General features: G+C 39.0%; 1 protein-coding gene across 1 annotated transcript in view; it reads left to right on the top strand.

Annotated features, from left to right (window-relative positions):
• The first annotated feature begins 334 nt into the window (after nt 1-334).
• PLCXD3 (phosphatidylinositol specific phospholipase C X domain containing 3) overlaps nt 335-27,961 on the top strand; it is a 90,091-nt gene continuing 62,464 nt past the window's right edge. The window contains exon 1 of the mRNA XM_026714275.2: nt 335-561. Within this exon, the coding sequence (XP_026570060.1) occupies nt 459-561 (103 nt within the window). The 5' untranslated portion in view covers nt 335-458. The remainder of the gene's footprint in view (nt 562-27,961) is intronic.

Consider the following 27,961-nt stretch of genomic DNA (forward strand, 5'->3'; position numbering starts at 1 on the left):
AGAAGAACCTGCTGTTGATTCTCGGGTTGGCCTGACCCTCCCCAGGAGGCGATCCAGGGTTAGGGTTCGTCTGGAGGCCCCCTTTGCGCCCTAGGTGCGCGTTCAGCCCTCGGCGGAGTTTTAGGTAGACGGAAGATGCGCTCTGTAATGCAAAGGGAGGCGGCGGGGCGGCTGCTGCGCTCCCCGGACTGGCGCTTTTCTAGCCGAGCCCCTTCAGCGGCCACCGAGAGGATTTGGCATAATAAGTCGACTCCGCACGTGCCTGCGCCATCCACCCGTGGGCGTGGCGCAGCGTGGCGCGTAAAAACTCTCTCTAGCAAAGCGAGGGCTGGAGACGAGCAAAGCGGCTGGGCTTCCAGGAGCCGGCAGGAGGAGGAGGGGCTGCCGCGGCTGCTGCTAACCGGCTGAGCCAGGCGAGCGAGCGAGCGAACGAGCGGTTTCCTTGGCAGGCACCGAGCATGGCTTCGTCGCAAGGCAAGGTTGAGTTGAAATTCGCCGACTGGATGGCAAGTTTGCCCGAAAGCATCCACAGCGTGCCGCTGGCAAACCTGGCCATCCCAGGTAGGAACCGGGGGTCGTTGGGGAGGACGGGGAGGGGGGCATTTGGTTTTGTTGTTGTTGTTGTATGTTTTGCTTGGTTTCATTGGTGGGAAGCTGCGAGACAGTTGAGTCTTGATCGCGCCGGGAACAGCTCCTTTGCCTTCTCGGGAAAGGTGACATTGGACGCTGTTTCCATGCAGCGCCTGCTATCTGATGGGGATTGATAAATGAATGTGATGGCGGACTGGGGATCATGACATATCTCCCCGTTTTATAATGAGAATCTGTCTGTACCATACATACATTTCGATCTTCGGCTTCTGCCACGAGATTTAAAGAGGGGTCATATCGCTATCCATGGTGCTGAAATATCCCCCTATCTGCGAGATCCAGTTTGTATTCCGAGAATAGGGGAAGAAAGTTGCGGCTCATGGAACCATATATTTACAAGCGTCTTTTCCGGACTTTAGGACTGCATAGATCGATATATCCATAACAGCCTGGAAGGGTCCCACAAAGTGATGTGTGTGATGAAATCACTTTGGTTTCTTTTTGATTCATTACACTTGTCTACTATTCTGTGAGGATAGCAACTCTAATTCAGATTAGATATCCAAAACCTCACCGTTGGTTTTTTGTTTTTGCCCCGAACTGGACACACCAGTATTCACATACCCTATCCTACCCCATCTCTCTGTTTACCCCACTGGGGAAGTTGTGTATTTGAACCAGCAGACAGTTAATGCTGTGCCTCTGATACGCAAAGTTATAAGATGAAAATCTAACCATTCTACTATGAAGTTGGTGGGTTCACACATTTGCTTGATGCTGCAGTAATGCATTGAGTAATGGATGTGCATGTTGAAAAGGTGGATGTATATGTATGTACCAGGTAGGGGGACAAGCAGTTCAATTCGGTGCTAAAATACAACTGGTTGTCAAAAGCTTTTGAGAGTGCTACTCCTGACATACTATAAAACATGGAAAAACGCTAGTATTCAAAAGAGATGGTCAGGCATCACTGTCATTTCAAAATTAGCTACCTCTACAAAGCTTGTTAGAGAAAACCATGGTGGGATAGGGAGCTTTGAACAGCAAAATCCTATTTTTCCTTTGAAGGTCATGAGAGAAGTTTTGTCTAATTTTTATCTTACCTGGTAGGATTGTTGTGGAGATAGATTATTATAAATTTTACATGTTCTTGGAGAATGGGGTAGAATGCCATTATTGCCATGATCATGTTGTGAGCATTTTTCTTCACAAAAAAGTCAGCTTCCAAAAATAGTAAATTTTCTTAACACACACAGACATGCAGAAAAGGATCTCTTGGGGTTGTTCATCTGAATAATTGAGACTTTATTGTTGATTTTATTTCATTGCTCTTTCTTGCTCATCAATGCCTTCTAAAATTTCCTGGTTTATATCACCTTGGGTTTTTTTCTGTGAGTATCTAGATACTGTATACAGCTCTGGATCCCAACCACTTCAGCTTTATATCTGCATAAATAATAAATAATTGTGGTATACCTTTCAAGCTGCCTTTATGAAAACCTCTACATGTTAGGTGTATATTAGATCTAAATGCCCAGTGTACAACATTTGTAATAATATTGAAGAATGAAAAAGGTATTTAAAGAATGCATGTGCATGAGAGGGGCTTAAGTAAGTTTCAGCCTTGTGTTCTATATGATCTGGAAAAAGGATGTCTTTTTAAAATTTAGAAGACTTTAGGATAAAAACAATGCTTACTTATTTAGTGTAATCAATCAAACAATACAGAACAGCTAGAAGGAAATTGTACCTAATTATGAAAACAGATGATACTTAAAATGTGTCCATGAATTTTTGCTACTTGTATTTCGTAAAGGCAAAAAGAAGACAAAACAGAGGTAAAATTAGATGGCTTCTTGGGGAAGGACATATTCTAATATGTTCTCTTACTAATTATCTGTTTTGAAAGGAATTTGTTTGCAAAAAGCATTTTGACAGAAAGGGGGAGGGTGAGAGAGAAACCTTTTGTATTCTGTAGTACAAAGGAATTCTCTGTTAATTGCTAATTGAAATCTAATATATGCTAATTGAAATCTAGTGCATGCAAATAGGTTAATTGCTTTGACATAGAAAGTGGATAGCTTGCTGATTGGAGATATATTTATTTGGCTAGTTAAATTTAAAAACAAAACACAATTATTTCTCTCTCTTTTATGCCTCCCTCCCATCACAATAAGTTTTTTAAAAAAAAAAAAAACACATCTTAAGCACTACAGTTAGATAACCTTTCTTGACTACTGAGTAATTCAGGTGCCAGGACTACAGCAAGGAGTAAGTTTATGGTACAGCATGAACGCCATTTAACAATAGAAGATGAGGCCATCTGTGGGTGGTTGGCATTTAATCTTGCTGTTGAACACACTCCAGACATGTCATAGCTTGGTTGTAATGTACCTGCTTTGCATGCTAAATATCCCAGTTTTATTCCTTGGTGTCTCTAGGTATGGCTGGGAAAAGCAGTAGCTGAAAACCCAAGGAAGAAATTGACAGCTTATTCCATGCATAGGGACTAGATTTGATCCACTTTCAGAAAACAAGAGATTTCCTATCAAATCGGGAGCCCATTGGGAGCCCTTTCAAAGTAGATTGCTTTGGACAAGAAACAGGTGGAAATAATATGTGAGATTACTCTTGATTTTTAATGATAACTGCAAAATATAGCTTGAACTGAGAAAGACTCATATTGTTTCCTTGGATGGTTCTACTAGGTGACAGATTAACAGAGTTGGAAGGGACCTTGTAGGTCATCTAGTCCAACCCCATGCCCAAGCAGGAGACCCTACAATAGAGACCCTGTTTCTGACAGATGGCAGTCCAGTCTCTTCTTGAAAGCTTCCAGGGATGATGGTCCCATAGCTATTCCATTGGTTGATTGTTCTCACTGTTAGAAAATTTCTCCTTATTTCTAGGTACAATCCCTCCTTGACCAGTTTCTATCCATTATTCCTTGTCTAATCTTCAGGTGCTTTGGAAAACAGGTTGTCCCCCTCCCTTCTGTGACAGCCTCTCAAATATTGGAACACTGCTACCGAGTCACCTCAGTCCTTCTTTTTACTAGACTAGCCATGCCATACTTGGCTTTCAGCTCCTAAGTATAAGGGGAGGTATCATAACTGGAAGAGATTGGATATACTATTGTAGTTAATATTGTTATAACTTTGCAGCCTTTGGGGGAGGAGGTTCTCTGTGCAAGAAAATGTTAGTTTAAAAATCTTCCCCCTCCAAAAATAATAATAACAAAAGGGATAGGATTCAACAGTGTTACTATGGTGTTACACCGGTTCAGTGACTATGTTTTACATGCTGTGTGCGCGTATAAAAAACACATCAGCTGTGCCACCTGGACAGCTGAAAAGCACTGCAGAGCATTTGAAAAGCCTCTTTTTTCCTGCTTTTTCAGCCTCAGCTGTGCCGTGCAAAGCAGCCGAGGTTGACAAAACAGGACAGGTAAGGTAAAGGACAGGTAAGAGCCCGGGTGGGCAGGTGGGCCAAACAGTAGCAAACATGGAAATGTTTCGGTGTCTGCTGCTCTTCAGAGCTACTGGTTCTATAGAGCTGGGCAGAACTGGTGGCCTCCCACCCCTGATAATAATGCTGATTGTGCTATTGTCTGGAACTGGTTGCATGTATTTCCTTCTTTCCTTCAGCTTTTTCTGACTTCATCCTCCAAATATGTTGGACCACAGTACACTTCTTATCAGAGAGGCTCTTGGACCATGGAAGTGATTTGAAAGTGTAACTGAGAAAAGCAACTTCGTTCCAAAGCCCCCCTTGGGATTTCATTCCTAAACACTTATTTGAGTTGACCTTGGCAATATCTATAACACCTTTTAGTTCTCTTTCATTGAGGGTAGCAAAAGATAATTCCCTTTTTCTTACGGGGCTTGCAAGCATTCTGAGGTCCCCAGAGGAGGTCAAACTGAGGTTATTAAAAGCAGAAGGAGACCTGAGAATGCACTCTACCTGTACTTACCTGGGAGTAAGTCCTTATGAATGTGAGTGGATTACTCCTACTAAACTTTTATGGAACTGTACTGAAAGAGTCCTCTTCCACCAGACCAAGACAAACATACAGTTTGGGGTTGATTTAAATCTGAAACCTTCTGAATTTAAACTTGATAACTAGACTTGACCCAATGACTGCATAGTTAATTATTTAAAACTTTATTCTATCTATGAATTTGGGAAATTATAGTCCCAACATGTTTGAAGAGCACCCCAGAGGGCGTCTTTCTAAAAGCTGTGTTATTGATGTTTATGTTTGACTATCGAAGTAGATCTCAGGGTTTTTCCAACTGCTTTGCAAAAACCCTTAGCTACTTTTGTCAGCAACAGCAACCCTGTGAAAGAGGTTCAGCTGAAAGGGTGATGGCACAAAATCACCAAGAGAACTTCCAAGCATTGAGGGTCAAATACAGTCTGGATCTCAACCATTCTAACTCCAGTATGTAACCAATACACAGTCCTCATCTTGTGACCAGTTGCTTTGTGATTGACCAAACTTATGACTGGACCTCCCCCAAAGTATTTACGATCCAATTCTGACCCAGTTCTGATGGCTGCCTCCCGCAGTCACATGACTGCAATTTTTGTCATTTTTGCTGAAAATCAACATTTACTTCTGGTTTCTGACAAAAAATGGTTCATGAGCTTTTTTAATGACTACTGCATTCACTTAACAGCCACTGCAAAGGTTGTAAAATCAGGTCACTTCCCATGGATTCCATTTCCATTATGACTTTTGATTATAATTGCCAGGTTCAATTACAGTTGTAAGTTTAGGACAACCTATACTTAAATTGTGATCTTTGTGTGTGTGTGTGTATAGATTTTTTTCATTAAATATCTCTTTAACTTTCCCCTGCATATATTTTAATTGATCAATTAATATAGTGATCACTTTAAATTTAGAGAGAATATTCCCTGTAAGAAAGTATATAAAAATGATGAATGTAGTTGGCTACATTCCCAGTTTTGCTTTCATGAACAATGAATCAATGCATGGATATATACACAAAAGTTCATATAATGCTGAATCTGATATTAAGCATAGCTTTAGCCCCTATTGTATCTTATGATTGAGTTATTCTGTCCTTTAAGATAAATGGTAAGTCTTCTAATGAAAGCAGTATTTTTTTTATGCAAGAAAATATTTGGTAGTGTGAAAATAAGCCTTTCTGTCAGTTTTTTTCCCTGCATGTGTTGCCCTCTAACTTCTGAAATTCCCAGTTTTTAGCCATGCAGGAAATTCTTGGAGTTAATGTCTCATAACATCTAGAAAGTGTTGAGTTAGGGAAGGTAATATGTTCTATAAGACTGGAAAATTGCTTAGTGGTTTACTTCTTGTTGCAGACCAAGAGTACACATCTACCTATACAGATATAAAGTCTGACATATTTTGATTATTATTTGTGTGTATGTGTATATGTGTGTGTGTGTGTACGTTTGAGTTGGTATTGATTTCTGAACACTTGAACAAATTCCTGAATGTCTGTGGAGAGTCTCAGTCATCCAGGTCATAATTGTCTTAAAGGTGCTTTTTCAAAAGGAAATTGGATTGCTTTTCCCTGAGGAAGAAGATGACATTTTGCTTTTCATTTTGGAGGAGAAGTGAAACGTCTTCTTGGATGATCCAGCTTCTTGGATGAGAAGCAAAACAATATGAGCTATGGTGGTGCAGTGGTTAGAGTGCAATACTGCAGGCTACTTCTGCTGCCTGCCGGCTGCTTGCAATTTGGCTGTTCAAATCTCACAAGTCTCAAGGCTGACTCAGCCTTCCATCCTTCCAAGATGGGTAAAATGAGGACCCAGATTGTTGGGGGAAATATGCTGACTCTGTAAACCGCTTAGTGAGGGCTGTAAAAGCATTGTACAGCAGTATATAAGTCTAAGTGCTATTGCTACCTCCTCTTTCCTCAGGGAAAAATAAACAGTCCAGTTGCTTTTTGGAAAAGCACCTTTGAGACAAGCACCCAGCAGTTTTTCTGACAAGATTATTAGAGTTTTTTTGTCCTTGCTTGCTTTCTAGAGCTGAGAGAGAGGGACTGGCCCAAGATCATCTTGTGTCTAAAGCAGGACTAGAAATCAGAGGCTCCTGGTTTCTAGCCCAGAGTCTTAACACCAACCTGACACTCTCCCTCAGTTTGATGGATCCTTGTAAATCAGCGGCAACTTGAGAAAAGTATCCAATTCCTCATCTTAGTTTCTTTCTGCACAACATACTTCATGGAGTTGTTGTGAGAGCTATGCTTCAATTTTGTTTTGCTCATTTTTAAATTTTACATTCTGTATTTTTATTTAAGTAGATGATAACTGCAGTTATGTGTATTTGTGCAAGTTACACAGATATGGAAAGATCTCTGCCAGTTTAGGAACTTCCATGTGTATTGCTTTAGATTTCTTATCATACCTGCTTAGCGTGGCCAATATGCCAGTCTCACTGCTCATTGTTACCTGAGTTTAAGGGTCCACCTTGACTGGGGATGATAGAAATTGTAGTCTGCTCACATTGTGTGGAAATTGGGTACTCTTGTGAACCATCGTGCTATCTTGCTAATGCTTTCTTGTTATACTTTTTCCCCCTTTTAACACATTTAATATAGTGATCATTCATTGAGTGTAGAGGATGGCCTTGAGGGAGAGAGGGGAGATCTGTTGCCATAGCAATGAGGAAGAAAACATCGCTTAAGCTCAAACAATAAAGTATCTGTCAACAGCTCAGACAGACACTTTCCCCACTCCCGAATTCACCTGAGTATAAGAGAGGGAAGAGGTGAAACATAATCAGGATCGAAAGATTCTATTGCTACAGTCAATCTCAATAAAAGTAGCTTTAATCTTAAAATGTGATGGATTTTTTTTTTGTCTAATCTACATCTTAGTGATGAAATCAGACCAAGACAGATCAGACTATATTTACCAAAGGCACAATTGTAATCCAGTCATAGTGGAAACCCAACAAAATTAAGTATTTTTAGATAGTCTTCTCTGCCTTGGCATACGGCTACACATACACATTTTTTTATTTTACTTAGTACTGGTGGCGCAGTGGGCAGAATGCAGTACTGCAGGCTACTGCTGCTGACTGCCGTCTGCATGCAATTTGGTAGTTCAATTCTCACCAGGCTCAAGACTGACTTAGCCTGCCATCCTTCTGAGGTGGGTAAAATGAGGACTCATATTGTTGGGGGCAATAGGCTGACTCAGATAACAACAGATAACAGATAATCAGAGTTGGAAGGGACCTTGTAGGTCATCTAGTCCAACCCTCTGCCCAAGCAGGAGACCCTACACCATTTCTGACAAATGGCAGTCCAATCTCTTAGTGAAAATCTCAACTGATGGCGCTCCCACAACTTCCAAGGGCGAGCTGTTCCATTTGTTGATTGTTCTCACTGTCAGAAAGTTTTTCCTTATTTCTGTAAACCACTTAGAGAGGGCTGTAAAGCACTGTGAAGTAGTATATAAATCTAAGTGCTATTGCTATTAGCAGTTTAGCGGCATTTTATGCTACTCCAGGATAATAACTCTGATGATAAACCTAGCATTGATATATTAATATGGCAATCCAGATATGTCAGACCAATTCATCCCAATCATGGATAAATACTTTTATAGCTTGTTTTTTATTCATCTACACCGAAGTCAATATATTCCTGTGGCAGATGATGTTAAATTTGTTGTTTTATCAGCAACCATGTTGATCTCAAGATTTACAGAGCAAGAATTGAATTCTAACTTTGAATATTATCTGCATCTGTTGTTACACGAAGAATAATGTACATAGGACAAGTTATCTCCACAGCACTAATGGATTTCTTTTGACTGATTCAATATTTAAGATGTTTCAGGGTAATAAAATACAAACTGGTTCCTGATAATTCACTGCAGTCATGAATACTGCTTGTTCTCTGGCCTTGGAATTAAAAAGAGGGCATGGCTTTTAGCAGCTGTGATTAGCAGTGCACCAAAGCCTATATTTATCCAATCCACACTCTAAAGGTAGATTGTACCTATCAAGGAGAAATCTGGATTTCTCAAAATGGTAATATACTTATCATTAAAAAATAAGATGTATTATGAGGGAGGTTTTTTTCCTTTATTTTTCACCCCCCCCCTTCCCTGAAAAACCATGATATTTTACTGCAACTGTTTTATAAAATGCAAATGCTTTGCTGAATACATAAAGGGATATTTTGAGATGATGTCCTGATTGAATAATGGGTTGACAAAATTATAGAGGGAACTGAAATACTGAGAACATGGACAATGTTTATTATCTACTGATAACGTACATATGCAAACAGTTGTTGTCTATGATGTTAGTATTCCTGCACTTATTGGAAGTTGATGAACACAAATATTACATGAAAAATCCAGTTTCTGATCAAGTTCCAAGATCCTGGAAGGCTGAAATTTGGTTTTTGAATACAGGTTTTTGTCCTTGACTTACAACCATTCGTTTAGTATTCATTTGAAGTTACAACAGCACAGAAAAAAGTGGCTTTTGACTGTTTTTCACACTTACGACCATTGCAGCATTCCCATGGTAATGTGATCAGAATTTGGACACTTGGTAACTGTTTCATATTTATGAGAGATGCCTTGTCCCAGGACCAGATGAACTGCTTTGGTGACCTTCTAACAAGCAAAGTCAATGGAAAAGCTAAATTCACTAAACAAAAGTGTTACTAACTTAACTGCAGTGATTCACATAACAACAGAAAGGTTGTAAAATGGGGAAAACTCACCTAACAACCATCTTGCTTAGCAACATAAAGTTTAGCATCAATTGTGGTTGTAAGTATTGCTGGTTTTTGCTGACCGTTTATTTCAAACTTCCAGATGAGAGAATTTTGACTTAAAAATTTCAGCATGGTTCTGCAGTCTGGAGATTTCTAGGAATCACATTTTACACATTGGGAGCAGACAATTTTTCATTACAATTGGGTTGATTGTCTTACATAAAATTCAGCAGTGTGCTTGTATGAATGACTAAGTAGCTAGAATTGAGCTTTTCCTACAGGAAATGATGGCACCTCATTGTTAGCAGGCATCATCCTAAAGAATGGGAGAGATAGTTTCTGAGAAGGAAGCACTTCAACCTCCATCCCCAATCTTCTAAAGATGGCTTCAGATATTGGGGTGGTGATTTTGGGGAGCCATTTTTTGGCATATTGGGTGGTGAGGTTAAAAATGGAAATATGATTAGGAATCCTCCTTCTGCTCTGATGGCCACCCTTAATATAAAGATGTAAAATTAAATGACCTTTGCGATCATATTAAAAGCAACTGCGTCCTCTTCACTGATGACGTAAAACTATTTAACACCACTGACAATACTGCTGACGTACAAAGCGAACTTGACTATTTGTCAGAATGGTTGAACAATTGGCAACTTCAAATCTCAACTAACAAATGCTGTCTTACACATCGGCAACAAAATCAGAACACTAAATACAAACTGGGTGCATACGACCTCGTAGATGATCCACACTCTGTCAAGGACCTAGGAGAACTCATTTTCAAAAGATCTAGGCCCCAGAGCTCACTGTAACAGCATTTCCAAAAAGGCATTAAGAGTTGTTAACCTAATTTTGCAAAGCTTCTTCTCTGGTAACATTGAACTGCAAACCAGGGCATATAAAACCTTCGCCAGACCAATTCTCAAATACAGGCCATCTGCCTGGAATTCACACTGTATACGGACATTAATACAATTGAACAAGTCCAGAGGTATTTTATGAGAAGAGTACTCCATTCCTCAGCTCGCAATAGAATAACTTATGCCACCAGGCTTGAAATTTTCGACCCAGACAACTTAAAACTATGCTGCCTACGGTCTGACCTAAGCTTAGTACACAAAATTGTCTGCTACAACATCCTACCTGTCAATGTCAACGTCCTACCTTCAACCACAATGACACACGGGCAAACAATAGATACAAACTCAAAGTAAACCGCTCCAAACTCGATTGCAGAAAATACAACTTCAGCAACAGAGTGGTCAATGCCTGGAACTCACTACCTGTTGTTACATCCTCATACTCCCAAAACTTTAACTTTAAACTATCTACCATGGACTTCACTCCATTACTAAGAGGTCTGTAAGGGAGCATGCATAAGCACACTAGCATGCCTACCCAGGGGTGGGATTCAAATTTTTTAACAACAGGTTCTGTGGCCGTGGCTTAGTTGGTGGGTGTGGCTTGGTGGTCATGTTATTGGCTGGGCATGGCCAACTCAATATCACTCACATGAAGGCACGCATCTCCTCGCCTGGCCTCTCATGACTGTGGGGATGCTGCAACAATCGTAAGTGTGAAAAATGGTCATAAGTCACTTTTTTCAGTGCCATTGTAATTTTGAATGGTCACTCCACACAAGCAAAGTACCAGCAAAGGAGGGGAAAAAAAACTCCAGAGAAGTTCCTGAGACAGGAAGTCTAGTCCTGCCAAGAATGTAATAAAGGTTAATGGAGAGGCAGTTTCTGTAAGCAACACCAGAATGTTTCCTTCCTGCCTTCCTTACAGGATTAGGCCAGTAATTTCTTCTAACAACCAGTTCTCCGAACTGCTTAGAATTTTAACACCTGGTTCTAGCGAATAGGTGAGAATTGATAGAATCCCACCCTTGTGCCTACCGTCCTACTGTTCCCATTTTTTGTACTCATTTATTATGTATATAATTATACCATTTTATACTTACATGTTTATATGTTATGTTCATACTTATACTTGTTTTCTCATACATGCTTGACAAACTATCTAACTAACTAAATAAAATAAACTTCATGTCAATAAAGAAACCAAACAAGACAAAAAACAACCTTGTCCCAGTAACTTAACTCTTCTTCTAAAAGCTCAGAAATTGCTCCCTCCAATTCTTTCCACACTGCTGATCAAAATAGACAAGTCAATAACCAAACAGAATGATGTAGGATCCTGCAAAGTTAGTATTCTTTACAAGTTTGTACATTCAAAGAATATGAGGTGAGAGTAGAGGATTGCTTGCAGGATGTCAGTTGACCATTCAGGGCAGCATAGGGGATTTAAGTATCAGGCTACAATAGTGAGACCAAGATTCAAGTCTTGACCGAATCACAGAGCTTATAGAATTCTATCAGTTCCTCTCTCTCTCAGTCCTATTTACCTCAAAGGGTTGTTTCTGTGGAGATGAAATGGAAGGAGACCCAGTCTGTGAACCCCAGAGGAAAAGCAGGCTATAAATGAAATAAATTAATTAACAATATCTGCTGCCATCTGTTTCTCTTCTTAAACTGGATGGAAGTAACTAGGAAAGAAATACCATGCTGAACATGACATACTCATCAGTCCTGCAGTTTAATGTGGGTTGGTTAAAGTTTAACATGCTTCATAAACTTGGAATACAGCAAGCTTTTCTGACTGGTATCCACAGATGGGCTTATGAATCATACTCATGCAAAGTTTGAATAAGATTAGTTCATAATACGAGCTGCAGGTTTTTTTTCTAATGCTCAGCAATCAGTTGATCCAACAACAGTCCTTCATTAAAGGTAAAGGTTCTCCTTGCACATACGTGCTACTTGTTTCCGGCTCTAGGGGATGGTGCTCATCTCCATTACAAAGCTGAAAAGCCAGCGCTGTCCAAAGAGGTCTCCATGGTCATGTGACTGGCATGACTCAAAGCCAAAGGCGCATGGAATGCTGTTACCTTCCCACCAAAGTGGTCCCTATTTTTCTACTTGCATTTTTACATGCTTTTGAACTGCTAAGTTGGCAGAAGCTGGAACAAGTAATGGGAGCTCACTCCATTACGCGGTGCTAGGGATTTGAACCACCGAACTGCTGATCTTTCTGATCAACAAGCTCAGCGTCTTAGTCACACTTAGCCACCGCATCCCTCCTTTATAACAAAGGGAGATAAATAGGTTCAGGGATACCCTATTTCTAGATCAGTGTGATTGGGGCTGTTACCATTCAAGAAAAAGCTGACTCTCTGCTGCTGTCCTTAGCATCTAGTTGCAAAGTCTTTTAAAAGCCTTGAGAAATATGATCCATTTTCATAATATGGAAACACTGAGTCCAGCTTGCTTCCTTAGAACATTGCCACCCCATTACTGCCTCGTATAGTTCGATATGTAAGTCAGAATTTAGATCCACACAAACAGGCTTTGAGCTTCTTGATTGAAACATTGTGCTCACTTATTTAGGAACAAATCCACTTAACCTAATTTATAGCTGAAGGAAACATGTGCATATTTGTTTGGAATGAAACGTTACACATTTTTCCCCAAGTCATGTTGTATAGGCTTCGCTCCACATCACACATGGGTTTGAATTCAGGAGATGAAATACTAAGAAGATGAAGAATGATTGCCAAGGAATTACACGTACAATATTCCATAAGACTTCAGAGTAAGATTTGGTAGCAAATTGTGCAAAACCCATGTATGAGCTTGTTTTTATTCCTGCTTTCCTTCAGGAAGCAAAAATTAGTGAAATGGTTGCTCCCCTCTAGCCCTAATCAGTCATCACAATTATTGTGTGAAATAGAATGGGGAAGAGAATATGACTGGAGTGAGCAATACGGTTGAGGGGAACAAATACCCCTTTAATCTAACCTGCTGTTTTTTAGGAATTGTGGCTTGAAATTATATGGATGTAACTTAACACATCCAGAGCTCTCCAACTTGGGTAAGCTTAGCTGGCACTAAATTATTAAAATACCACACTGGTTTTGACTTAACACACCCGGAGCTCTGCGACTTGGGTGAACTGCAGAGGAGGTATTCAGCAGGTTTTGACCAGTTCTGGAGAACCGGTAGTGGAAATTTTGAGTAGTTTGGAGAACCAGCAAACCTCTGACGGGACATTTTATAGTATCCTTCTCCTGCCATGCACACCAAGCCACGCCCACAGGACTGTTAGGAAAATTTTTTTTGAATCCCACCACTGATAAACTGGCACAATTATTATAAAATTATAAATACCATACTGATTTTGACTTAAACCTTTACAAAAAGACATTCATGGGGGCTACCTTGATGTGCCCTATAAAAAAAAATGCATCCATTTCTCATATGAGACCCCAACACATATTTTCCTTCTGCTTCCATTGTTTGCTAATTGATTCATTTCAATGATGTCCAGTCCCTTAATTCTCTGCTCCACTGATGCACATTTCAAGGACTTAGCAAGAACAAGGTGGTTTTGTTGCTAATAGGGACTTTTTGTGGGAACAATTATCTGGTTGGCCCTTGTTAATCATTTGCTAGAAATTCTGGTATTAAAATTAATAAACCCAATATCAGCCTGGCTCCAGAGCTTTGAGTAATAACCTTCTTTCATCTGGAACTAATAAGATCAGTGATTATAACATCTCCACTGAAAGTTAATACAAGGACCAGTTGTCCCCAAGGTCAGAACTGAGCTTTCCATTCTACAGTCTGCAAGAAGCTGGATAAAAAAATGGCAAAGAGAGAGACAGGTGGCAGGTTGTGAAAAAGTCAACATAGTAGAGAGGAGAGAGGCAGATAAATGAAGCAGTTGCTAGCTGTTGCCCAGAAAGAAAGAAAAACCATTGTAGAAGGTTGAGCAACCATGAGAGCAATTTACAGTAATTTCAACAGGTTAATTTCTAATTAGACTAATTTCACATAGGCCATGGCTTCTTGCCTTATACTTAGGTGTAACTCAGTTTGTTTGTTTTGAGCTTAGCACAATGCACCAAACCATGTATATGTAGGCAGTTATGGTTTTCAGAGTTTTACCACCTGGGGTCCCATGGTCTCTCTCACAGGTTACCTAGAGATAACAAAAGAAGAGGTGTTCACAAGTCAAAATGGTGGCCATGAGTATACATAAATACAAAAGAAGTTGGGTTTGAATGGTAGAGTTGAGGCTGCCATTTTAACTTTTGTGAACAGTCAATGTTTCTGTGCTAAAGGTCATTATTAAATTGGAATTTTTAATACGACAGGAGGAAAACATTTTTAAACACACAGCTGCAGAGTAATTCCCTCTCCATAATTTTAATAAAATGTACATGAAATTATTTTTTATCCTGACCTTCCCCACTATTTTTTTTTCAATAGTGGCCCTCAACATTTCACTGGAAACACTAATGTATCCAGGAAAATGTGCCCACTTTTCCAGATGTGGCTTATTTGATAAGTGGTTAAACAATATGGTACAACAAAATGTATGAATCCAATGGAGAGTGGAGAAAAAGAAAATAATGTAGGAAAGGGATAAAATGGGAGAATACCAGAAAGACAGAATGGGTGGTCCTTGCCTGCTTTTTAATTATAGCTCCAGTGTTATATTCAAAGCCTCCCCACCCACCCACCCCGCACTAACATAGAGATCTTTTGAGATTTATAAACAGTTGCCTTCTGATTTATGTTGATTACTGTCATCTGTAAGAGAGCAACATGGGTGCAAGAATTAAAATAGAGGATAAAACTTTAATTAATATAATGCCTTCTTTTCCATAGGAACAACTACATAGTTTTAAGCTAATATGTTCTGACCCAGTTCCCCAAACATGACAAACCCTCTGTAGTTAAATCAGTGATTCCTTTATTAGAAGTGCTAGCAGCCCTGCAAAACGTTTCTCTCTCACCGCAGGCTAACAAGTCTGTCCAGCAGGGAGACTTGTTTGCCACGTCAATTCATCTCCGCCCCCTGCCTTTTATCCCCAGAGCTAAAGTGGGGCTTTGCTGGCAGCAGTGGCTCTTCCGTTCCAAAGATCGGTCCATGGATTTCCACTGCTCTCCTCTCCTCTGCCTTCTGCATATCCACATGTCAGGTACTGCACCCAGCTGTTCCTCCTCTTCTTCATCAGCCATCTCCAGACCTGGAGGCTGTTGACTCTCCATCTGAGGGCTGACAGACGGACCAGTCTCTGCCTCTTTCTCTTTCTCTCTCTCTGACAACTCCATTCCCTCTTTCCCCTTGGAGCTCTCAGCTTGCCTTAATCCCTGACTCCCACACCTCCTCCTCATTTGGTTCAGCTGCTGGAGGGGCTGGCGGCCAACAGGCCACAACATAGTACATGCATACTCAAAAATGGGTTAATCAGGAAAAATAAATTCTAAATTAAAGTTGATGAACTGATTGCTCATTATGGAACATACCACATTTTCAACAATCCTGTTCATACTTTAGGTATTTATTGGCCAAAGGAAAATGAGCATGGAGTTACATTTTGGAGTGTTATTGCAAAAGATAGAATAGTGTAAAATTTATTACACATCAGGGGAAACAGATTATTTAAATACATCTCACCATGCCAATAAATAAGTGAAAATATTCCATGAATCCACTTTTCATCTCCAAAACATTAGTCCAGATTTTATGTGAAAAAAATTTCAGGAACATGATTCATGTTTGGCATTTAGTATAAATTGCTAGTATTATTTATGCAATATTAATACCTTCTTGGAACATCTTCCTTATGTTAATTTCTGTTCTAATTCCCAAATCAAGTTTCAGATGGATTTGAATATTCAGACCAACTTCCCATGTACAGTATGTCTGGGACATGGATGGGAATGATGTTTGAAACTTATATTGCTAGGAATGTTAAACAAAGAGGAATTATTTATTCTGAAACAATTCCAAGCTTTTTTTTTTCTGCCTGAAGCTTGCGCCTATTACAACCACTGTGGCACTATCTTTTTCTTTCTTCTCAAATCAACATCTACATCTACACAAAGCCTTAGGTACACAACAGAGGTGGCATTCAGCAGGTTCTGACCAGTTCTGGAGAACCGGTAGTGGAGAATTTGAGTAGTTCGGAGAACCGGCAAATACCACTTCTGACTGGCCCCGCCCCCACTTATTCTCTGCCTCCCGAGTCCCAGCTGATCGTCTGAGTCTTCTTTTGTTGCCCTGCACAGGAGAACGGAGCTGGAAAGCAGGTTATTGGGATGGGGAGGGAATGGGGATTTTACAGTATCCTTCCCCTGCCACGTTCCCACCAAGCTATGCCCACCAAGTCATGCCACACCCACAAGTCTCGCCCACAGAATCAGCAGTAAACATTTTTGAATCCCACCACTGGTACACAACCATAGTTCCAGACTGCAACCATAATTTAAGTCATTGAGTCTAATGCATACTATTTAGTCAGTTTGAAACTTTCTGAAGAAAGGGCTCTCCAGTCCACATTTGAATATAGGTAGCTCTCAATTTAAAACCATTCAGTGATCATTTAAAGTTACAATGGAATGAAAAAAGTGATTTACAGCCTGCCCTTCTGCTTACAATCTTTGCAGCATGATCACGTGACCAAAATCCAGCCCTCTCTAAGCGGTTTACAGAGTCAACCTCTTGCCCCCAACAATCTGGGTCCTCATTTTACTGACCTCGGAAGGATGGAGTTGACCTTGAGCCAGTGAGGATCAAACCCCTGGCAGTCAGCAGAATTAGCCTACAATACAGGTAGTCTTCCAATTACGACCACAATTGAGCCCAAAATTTATGTTGCTTAAGTGAGAAATTTGTTAAACGAGTTTTACCGCATTTTACAACTTTTCTTGCGGTATTTGTTAAGTGAATCACTGCAGTTCTTAAATTAGTAACACCATTGTTAAATGAACCTCGTTTCCCATTTACTTCGCAGAAGGTCACAAAAGATGATCACATGACCCCGGGATATTGCAACCATCATAAATGTGAATCAATTCTCAAGCATTCAAATGTAAATCACATGATCAGAGGAATGCTGCAGCAGCCATAAGTGTGAAAAATGGTTATAAGACACTTTTTTTCAGTGCCACTGTAACTTTGAACTGTTGTAAGCTGAGGACAACCTGTTCTGCATTCTAACCACTGTGCCACCATGGTGTATTTAAAATGGTTGCAGCATCCTGGGTTCATATGATCACCATTTGCGACCTGGCTTCCAACAAGCAAAGTCAGTGGAGGAATCTGGGATTTGCTTGACAACACTTGTATGATTCACTTAACAACTATTGTGATTCACTAACAATTGTGGCCAAAATCTCATAAAGTTGGACGTGATTCACTTAACATCCGTCTTGCTTAGCAACAGAAATTCTGCTTTCAATTGTAGTCATAAATCGAGGGCTACCTGTCCTTGGAATGTCTATCTGGATGCTGAACTGTTCTTACTGTTATGGTTTTTTTTAAAAAAAATCTATTGATATCTGCCGTCATATAATTTAATTCCATTATTTTATATTCTACTCTCTGGAATAATGGAGAACAGGTTGCATTCTTCTGTGCGACACTTTTTCAGATACAGTATTTGGGAAAAAAAGTCCTCAGTTGGGTGTTATCTCAAAGCCAGATACACCCAATTCTCAAAACTTCTTGATAAGATTTGGTGTGCAGAGTCCTGAATGGTCTTCTTTACATTCATTCCACTTTGCTTGAATCCATCCATAACGAGAACATCTGCTTATCCACAAGTAAACCCCGCATTCAGTCTTGTAAATACTGTACATGTAATGTACATGTTCTATATTTTGTTCTACATGTAAAAATACTGTACATGTTCTATATTTTGACTTCTTTTATTTATTGTTTCATCCTCCTATGGCAGGTGTGGCAAACTCAAGGCCCAAGGGCTGGATTCGGCCCAGGGATGGTTAGATCTGGCCCGCAGGGCCGCCTTGGAAATGGTGCCTGCAGTACCTCTGCCAGCAAAAACTGAACTTGCAAGGGCCGCGTGTGGCCCTCAGGACAGAGGTGGTATTCAGCAGGTTCTGACCAGTTCTGGAGAACCAGTAGTGGAAATTTTGAGTAGTTTGGAGAACTAGCAAATACCACCTCTGACTGGAGGTTTTACAGTATCTTTTCCCTGCCACGCCCATCAAGCCACACCCACAGAACCGGTAGTAAAAAAATTTGAATCCCACCACTGCCTCATGAGCTCTGTTTTTTCCAACAGAGGGTTGCAGGAGGCAGTTGCAGCCAAAAATGGAGCTCACAAGGGCTGCATGGAGCCCTCCTGAGCTCCATTTCCAATGCAGAGAGTTTCAGGAGGCCACTGGAGCCAGAAATTGAACCTGCTTTCACTGGCAGACTTCTCGAGCCACCACTGGTGCCCAGGACACAAGTGACATCGAGCTGGCCACGCCCACCCCAGGCCTCGGAGATCAAAGACAACCCTGATATCAGCTTTCAATGAAATTGAGTTTGACACCCCTGTGCTATGGAATTAATTTACAATGGGTTCTTTTTTTCTTCCTTTAAATCACACTGGGAATGTTCTCACTTGTTCTCTATGTTCCTTTTTAATTACACTTTAATTCTAACTCTCCTTTTGACATATTCACATTTCTGTTGTATATTACTTCTTCTGTTATATATTACTTCTTAGGCTGATTATTTTAAAAGCTTATATTTGGCCAAGATTTTTTTTTTCTGGGAAGTTTCAAGAACATCTGCTTGGCTATTCAAGGGCCAGTGAACATGTAGAAATTATATTATTTCACTGCTTAAATATTGCTTTCTATTTTAGTATGGGCACAGAAGAAAAAAATGTTCATTTTCAGTAACTGAAAATTTCAAAACTGATTTGCACATAGATTTTCCTCTAGGATTCTGTTTTTGTTTAGCTGATCCTACACATAGATTCTTCCATTGTCTTTTCTGTAGTTGCTATAGTTAAAATGAATCAATTTTTGGATTAAGAAGATCTGGGCTGAAATTCCTAAGCAGATATGAAGTTTGTTGCTGTGTGATGTTGGCCAAGTCAGTATTGCTTGCTTTGGAAGTGATAAATGTCTTACTGTTACTTTAATGATGTTAAGGTTTGTGTATTATCTCAGAGTTCTTTAGTGAAGTCGTCCAACAAACCACAGTTTAGTATTTAACCATTGATTTTATTTGTTTGCTTGTTTGCCACACATCTCACCAAGAGGCAACTCTAGGCATCTTGCAACAAATTATTCTTAATGATGGTTAGGAATATTTGAAAATAACTTTATTCTGATTGTTCTTAACAGTGGCTTTTTGAAACAAAGTCAGTTCCACAAAGATAGTTTGCCTGGTTAACTATAGCTAATGGTGTCAACACAGTTTGTCTAAACTGAGGCTAGCTGAAAACTAAAAAACATCTTCCAAACTTTCAGCCTCCTTAGCACAGCAAAAAGGATGGGATCCATGGATTTCTGTGATTTTTGTGCATAATGTGAATGCACAATTTATTATTATGGTCAAAACAAACTTCTACCTATCTCTCTCTTCTACCTATCTCTCTCAAGCTAGGACATGGGTGTCAAACTCATGGCATCATGTTGCTGTCACATGACATATCATGCCATTTTTTTCCCTTCGTGGAGCTGGAATGGGTATGGCTTGTGCATGATGCATCTGGCCCGTGGGCTGCCAGTTTGACACCCCTGAGCTAGGATAACGTATCAGAAAATAAAATGGTCCTCATGGTATGAATCTAATAAAATGTAGAAGTATACAATATGGGTCAATTTTCCCATATTTCCAGATTCTGTTCCATGGAATATTATGGGTAATGGAGAATTCCTCTTATAACAGCATACATACTGTATGGCTCAGTTGCTTCTAATCTGACTGCTGTTTTTTAGCCATCAGTCTGCAGTTCTCCTGGCTGTCCTGAGGGAATAATATTTTCATGATGTCTTATCATGGAATCATAATTCAACCGAGGTGAGAGAAACCATGAAGGCTACAGATCACTGGCGAGACAATGACATAATGAAAGGCAAGGCACTCTCTGACTCGCACAACTATGAGAAAGCCAAAGGACATTTCATGCAAAGTATTTTCCCTTTTGGAAAAATAAAATAAAAAACTTTTAAAACATTGGACATGGCATTAGTCATGGTTACTTTATCTTAATCCTGAAAATGACAAAAGGACTATGTAATGGTACAGACTGCATTGAATACATGTACAGTAATTCTTGTAAGAATTATTATTGTTGTTGTTGTTGTTGATGATCTAAACTTTGTTTATAGACATCAACATTTTTTTCTGATACCTTCCACCCTGCATCTATCATATTTGGCAGGTCCCATATCTTAGTCTACCAAGCTTCATAAGAACTTTGCTTTTGTTGCATTTCAGGATCAATCCTCAGAGACCAACGGGCTTTATACCACATAGCCTAAGTGTGATATAATGACTCTTTTCTGTCACAGCACTGGCCTATACAATAACAAGCCCCAGAAATTCGTATGAATTGCTTGTTTATCTTTAATCAACCTTTTAAAACTTGTACTTTATGGCTTTCTGAAAGTTGGATTCAGTGGCTGGATAGAGCTCCTTTGAGTTGAGAGTGATATATTTGGAAGTTCTGCTTTCCCTCAGAAAATGAGTATTATTTTAAATGCCCAGAATTGTTTTAGAGTTGGGCAGCTGAGAAATTCAACAAATAAATAAATAAAGTGGTCTTCCTTTCCTAGAAAATTTGTCTCTAGGAAATACCATGCATGTTACAATATATTTATGATATCTGATTTCCTCAGAGAAATATACTTCCCAGGTTAAAAAAAAAAATTGTGAACTTTTTATGTAAGGCCAAACTATTTTTTTCTCAGCTAATACTAGAAATCTTTCTTTAAATGTGCTCAGGAAATAACTGAAGTTAATATAAAGATTGAGGCAAACATTTTCTTTTTTGCTCATAATAGTAGAGCCCACAGTCATGCTGTAAGAGATCTGGGATGAATAAAATATGTGCATCTTCATAGACTAGAAATTGCACGGATTTGCATTTGATAATACAGTGCTGTCAGTTCCAAAAGGAAGAATGGCATGTGGCAATTCCTCCAAGCTGAATTATTTATTGTTTCACACCTATAGACAGAATCTTGCCAGACTGAAGACTCTACTATACATGTCTGCAACATACTCGATGAACTATTAGAGGGGAGTTGTTGTCATCCTCTTTTTCTCACACATGATATCTGAGATACATTGCTTCTTACTTCTCTGGAATGTACCTCCTCCATTTCATTTTATCACAAAAACAATGGCAAATTTCCAGTGGCAGAGTAAGGCTCAATGGTGCCCTAAACACTGACAAATCTTGGTGCCCCCCTCCGTGGGACATACTGTACAAACAAAGCCATATTATCAACTTTGTGTTGCCCCCTTTGGGCCTGGCAACCTAAGCATGTGCTTAGTATGCTTAATAGTTAATACAGCACTGCAAATTTCCGTTTGCCATGCTAGCAATGGCCATGAATTTGCGCAGCTTTAAAAAGTTTTGTGCAAATCTATAGAAGAAAAATGTATTTCTTGATCTCTGCTTCCTTGTTCTTTGTATATTATCTCCACTATCTTACTCTAAATGTCAGTTGCTGGGATCCAAATATTTCATTAGTTTAATCGGGCAGTGTACAAAAAACACATAAAACAGCAAACACATATACAATCACTATTAAAAAGCCATTAATAGAAGAGACTATTTGTAGAACAAGGTTGAAAGATAGAATCCTTGGTGCTCTCTGAGTTTGGTTGTCTTCTTGCAAACGTTTCATTATCCCACTTGGTTGAATAAGTCCTGAAGCTGGTTAATGAAACATTTGCAGAAAAGCAATCAAGCTCAGAGAGCATTAAGAACTCCATTAAAAAGTCATTATTAAAAATAAAAATAATATGCAGAATTTGAAATATATGAAATATATAAACCTTTTTTATCGTGCCTTTTCTAAAACATTTGGTCTCCCTCTGATGAACAAAATGTCAAATTAAATAGAGCTTGGTCTGAACCGATCTGTCTCTTCTTATATTCAGCTATAAAAGAGGAACAGTGAGGTGAAAATCTAGGTGAAAAAACACCCTTAGGTAGAACTTCTGTATACATTTTTTTGCTTTTCCCAAAATAAGCCCTGAGATTCCAGAAAAAGGAGCTGTTGTGATCCTTTGTAGCTTGAAGGTGTAGCAACAATTCACTAGAATTACCTTAATCAAGGCAAGTGCAGGAAGGGAAAAAACTGGGCACAGTATATAAGAGTTGGCTAGACTGAGGCTAGGATTGTCCAGAGCTTTGGAAACATACGGGTGACATTTTTCTTGGCTAGCAATTGCTTCAGTTGGATCCAGAAGCTTTCTGAGAATTTCCAGTGAATGGAAGGAAGCCTTTGAAATCAATTTGGAACTTTAAAGACCACAGCTTTGTTCATTGGCCCTTATTCTGACCAGGTAATATGAGATTGTTGTTTACTACTACTACTACTACTACTACTACTACTACTATTATTATTATTATTATTATTATACACAAAAATGACAGTATACACAGCAAATGAGAAAACTATGCTGGGTTTTGTATCACAAATCACTAGTCGAACACTTCCCAAGTGTTTAGGACTGTGTGATGTATCGGTGGATTATGTGAGCAGATCCCAGTAAAGTGGCCTTCTGCAGCTGACCAATGGTGATCTTGTCAATGCCAATTGTTTTTAAGTGCTTGCCTAGGTCTTTAGGCACAGCACCCAGTGTGCCAAGTACCACTGGAATCACCTGCATGGTTTATGCCAGAGTCTCTGCAATTCGATTCTCAAGTCCTGATATCTGGTGACTTTTTCAACTTGTTTCTTGTCGATTCTGCTGTCACCAGGTATGGCAATGTCAATGATACACACTTTTTTCTTCTCCACAATCGTGATATCAGGGGTGTTGTGTTCCAAAACTTTGTCAGTCTGTATTCAGAAGTCCCACAGCAGTTTTGTATGCTCATTTTCGACCACTTTTCCAGGCTTATGATCCCACCAGTTCTTTGCTACAGGCAGATGGTAGTTGTAACACAAGTTCCAGTGGACCATCTGAGTGACTGTGTTGTGACGTTGTTTGTAGTCAGTCTGAATGATTGTCTTGCAACAGCTCAGTATGTGATCGATGGTTTTGTCCGCTTCTTTGCAGAGTCTGCATTTGGGGTCATCAGCAGATGATGATGATGATGATTAATTAATTAATTAAACATGAAACGCAGTCAACTGAACATTTAAAAATATATCACAAATACCAGTGACTGGTGCTAATGGTTGATATGGGTTGCTGCCAGCATCCTAGGTATCAACCAAGTATCTTCTTAAAATATACAGTACAATGTTCCAAGTAGCACAGTTTCTTGCAGCTTCCCTGCAAATGAAAATTAAACTAAACAAAATACAACTCTGGCACTATTCTTCAAGGCAGTGCTCAGCATGCCATTCAAAGGTCAACTGAATTTTTAGCCTCAAGATGCTCCTGCTTAGATTTTGGGTTATGTTGTCCCTGACACACTAGTGTCAAAGAAAGTGTCACACTCTCTTAAAAGCTGTTGTCTTGTTCACAATATCTTTCTGTTTCCAAGCAAGCATATCTCAACTGCAAAGGCAGCTTGATTTTAGTAATTTTAACCTTGGCAACTTAACCTTGGAATGATAATGATTCTTCTCACATTAACAATGCAGCCTGCCAACACCTCTGCTAGTCAGCTGTATAAACTTTATTTATAGTCTTTCCTCCCGGTTGATAGCTGGCAACCTTATTGGAATTCACTGATGGTACTGTAAATCCATATTATTTTCTATGAACAAGACGTTAGTAGTGTGGCCATCCTGTTCAGCTCTGCCATTAAAAAGAATCATTAGATAAGTTCATTTTATACGTATGCATGCCTAAATTTTCCATAGGGATGCTTGAGGAATTCAAGGCTAGATAATTATCCACCTGATCTCATACTCCTTCAAATGTTGCAACACTGTCCCCAATTCAGAGAAGCTTAAAACATAGGGATACAAGAAATATATTTACCGGAGTGCTAGAAGAATTAGAAATTAGGATTTTATTTGGGGGAGGGGTTGATCTGGGAGGGAAAACAAAACAAAACCAGTTCCAAAAAAACATGTTTTTTCCTTCCTTGTTTTTTTTTCTCGCCAGTGTAAAATAATAAAATGCCACCATTACTGAAAGGTTTGCTGTAAAGTAAAATATTTTTTCCATCTGATATGGTCATTTCTGTCTATTTCATTTCCCCCCAATTTAATATATATTTCTGATAGGCAAACTAATTTTTGCAATTTTTTCTAAATACACAGATCCTGTAACCTGGGAATGAACAATCAGAAGATGGCATTCTTCACTGCCAGAAAGGATCTAAGATTTAAAGATTAACTGATCTTTCAATTCTTATATGCCACATACTGTAATTCTTTTAGAATACTAACTTTCTCATAGAAGCAAATATGGATTTCTTAAGGCTTTCATAATGTGCTGGAGATCAAGTTTTTAAAAGTACGTCCAGTGTCTTTCCTTTACGCTTCAGAGAAACCCAGAATTGTCCCAAATTTTCACATAAGTTGTTAAGTAATAAAATGTACACACTGATTGTTTTCAGGCAGTTCACTGAAGTCAAAGATTGGCACATGATTTTGTAGATAATCACTGTTTTCCATCCATGCAAGACCTGGCCTCACATTGACTTAACTTCAGGAAACTCACCCTTTAAAATTTTTCAAGATCGCTACCTTGTGATGCATTTTTACAAATTGTCCATTAGGTTTTATAAGACTATTTTATATCTAACCTAACCCCCTTTTTTCCCTCTAACATTGGGCACTTAGGAAAGAATAAAATGCTTCCCATTCTGTCTATTTCAGCCTAAGATGTCTGAATATTTGGCAGTTTTGAACCAGCTCCTCTGTAGATTAGCTGAGATGTATGACACAGGCTGCTGTTGCTAAGGAGGCAGAGGCTTTGAAGAGGTTGATTGGATTACAAAATCTGCTTTTAAAAATGAGACAGAGAGGAAGTGGAGCTATTCTGCCATTGGAATAATTCATGTAATATGATTTTCTGAAACAACGTACAGCTAGAATAAGAAACAGGACATCATGATTGAGAATTACTGGGTTGCCATTAACTGTCTTGGCATCTTGATGAAAATCAAGGGCTGATTTTTTTTGTGTGCCTTGGGCAGTATATAAATCCAGTGCTCACTTCTTAAAAAATGAGCAAGAGATTTGGAGCATTTAATGATACTACACTTTAAAATGCGAATGGAGCAACGTCCTTTAAGGGCAAGTGCAGCAAAGCAAATTAATGAGTGGTACCCGCTGGAAGATGGATCAATGGAAGACATAAGCTAGCGTGCAAAGAGTTTCTTTATTGCCTAAAGGACAGTTAGTTTTCGACTTACAGTGATAATTGAGCCCAAATTTTCTGTTGCTAAGCAACACCGTTTTTAAGTGAGTTTTGCCCCAGAGCTTTGGTGGTGTAGTGGTTAGAGTACTGTACTGCAGGCTACTTCTGCTGACTATCGGCTGTTCAAATCCTTGAGTCAGCCTTCCATCCTTCCAAGGTGGGTAAAATGAGGACCCAAATTGTTGCGGGCAATTGGCTGATTCTATAAACCGCTTAGAGAGGGCTGTAAAGCACTATAAAGCAGTATATAAATGCTATTGCTAGTTTACAACCTTTCTTGCCACAGTTGTTAAGTGAACCGGGCTTTTCCAATGACTTTGCTTATCAGAAGGTCACAAACTATGATCTCATGACACCGGGACACTGCAACCGTCATAAATTTGAGTCAGTTGCCAAGTGTCTGAATGTTGATCATGTGACCTTGGGGATGCTGCATCGGTCATAAGTGTGAAAAATGGTCATGTCACTTTTTTCATTGCTGTTGTGACTTCAAAGGGTAAGTCGATGGCTACCTGTAATATCTTCCTGCCAAAAGTTAAGACAATTAGTAATTTGCCCACCAATTTCATGCATAAATAAAATGACGTTAAAATTATACTTGGTGATGTTATGCTTTTGACATTTCTCAATCAATATTATTGCTGAAACAGACAGGAAGAAAAGTCAGTTATGGTAAGAAAATAAGGGATTATTTGCAACATGCTGAAGGATGGACATGCATTTAAATGAATCTTTCTTCAAATGTGTTCGTTTTTAATAAAGCACTGTCATGTCTAGTAGTCAAAATAAGTAAACAAGCTTTGATGCGATCCACATATTATCCGATAATACACCAAATAGTTAAAAGCGAAACACATATATGAGAATGAGCCTAGTGTCTTCTAAACCCAACCATTATAATCACAAATTATGAGAGTCGAGCTTAATTATTATAATTATTTACTATCAACATAATAATAGAGATTCTACTTCAATATGCTTTAGTATAGACCACTACAATAATAGAATTGGAAAATTAGTGTGCATTCTATTAGTCCATTATTAAGCAGAAAATATTATTCTCTGGTTCATGGCTATCCATTGTGGAGTTGTTCAATTGTATCAAAGGCTTTGATGCTCTCTCAGATATATCAAAAATGCAGAGGGAATTTATTTTGAGGATTTGAACACAAGCCAAATCTCAGAGCTTTTTTGGGTTTTGTTCTTATTCCATCTTGTGATGGATCTGCTAATGAATAAAAAGGGCACATTATAGCAAATTGCATAAATTAGAAAAAAAAGTATAACAGATTGCTTACCTAAAAGAAAAGTGTTTGCCAAAGTAATGAATATTGGGAGGAAAATTAGCACAAAAATATATCCTCTGTGGGAAAAAAGTTATTGTATTTTCATTCCATGTTTAAGACAATCAATTAAATATTCCTTCATAAAGCTAAATAAAAAGAATAAAATTCAACTATGGGAGATTTTGTCCACCTGTGAAAATTCTAGAAAGCATGCAGACAAGAGCAACAAAGATTATTAGGGGACTGGAAGCTAAAACATATGAAGAAAGGTTGAAGGATTGTCTAGTTTAACAAAAACAAGTATGGGTGGACATAATAACAGCCTTCCAATATTTAAACGCTGCCACAAAGAAGTAGAGGTCAACCTATTCTCCAAAGCATCTGAGGGCAGGACAAGAAGCAAAGGGTGAAACTAATCAAGAAGAGAACTAACCTAAAACTAAGGAGAAATTTCCTGACAGTGAGAACAGTTAATCAATGGAACAACTTGCCTCTAGAAGTTGTGTGTGCTCCAACAATGGAGGTTTTAAAGAAGAGATTGGGCAACCATTTGTTTGTAATCGTATAGGGTTTCTGCTTGAGCAGGGGGTTGAAATAGAAGACCTTCCAAGATCCCTTCCAATCTGTTATTCTATTATTCTTTCCTTCTGCTGGACAACTGCAATCTGAAATGACTGACAAAAAAAATCAAAATCAATAAATAATGAAACTAAAATTGTTTTGCAAAGTGGCAGGGATGAAGGATGTCCATTTCTTAAGAACTGCAGCAGAATTCAATCTCTTGAATTAGTTACATATTCTAGTAGTTGTTGCTGGAAGAAAACTAAAAAGAATGATTACGATTGGGTCTCTATATTTATATGGAACATCGTTTATCCTCCATAAACCAAAGCTAGCATTTCAAGCAGCTGCAACTATCAAACAACTAATAAACAAAAGCGTAAGAACAGATTT

Source organism: Pseudonaja textilis, chromosome 2, assembly GCF_049901715.1.
Source record: "Pseudonaja textilis isolate UNSWEBS1 chromosome 2, rPseTex1.2, whole genome shotgun sequence".
Lineage (NCBI taxonomy): Eukaryota > Metazoa > Chordata > Lepidosauria > Squamata > Elapidae > Pseudonaja > Pseudonaja textilis.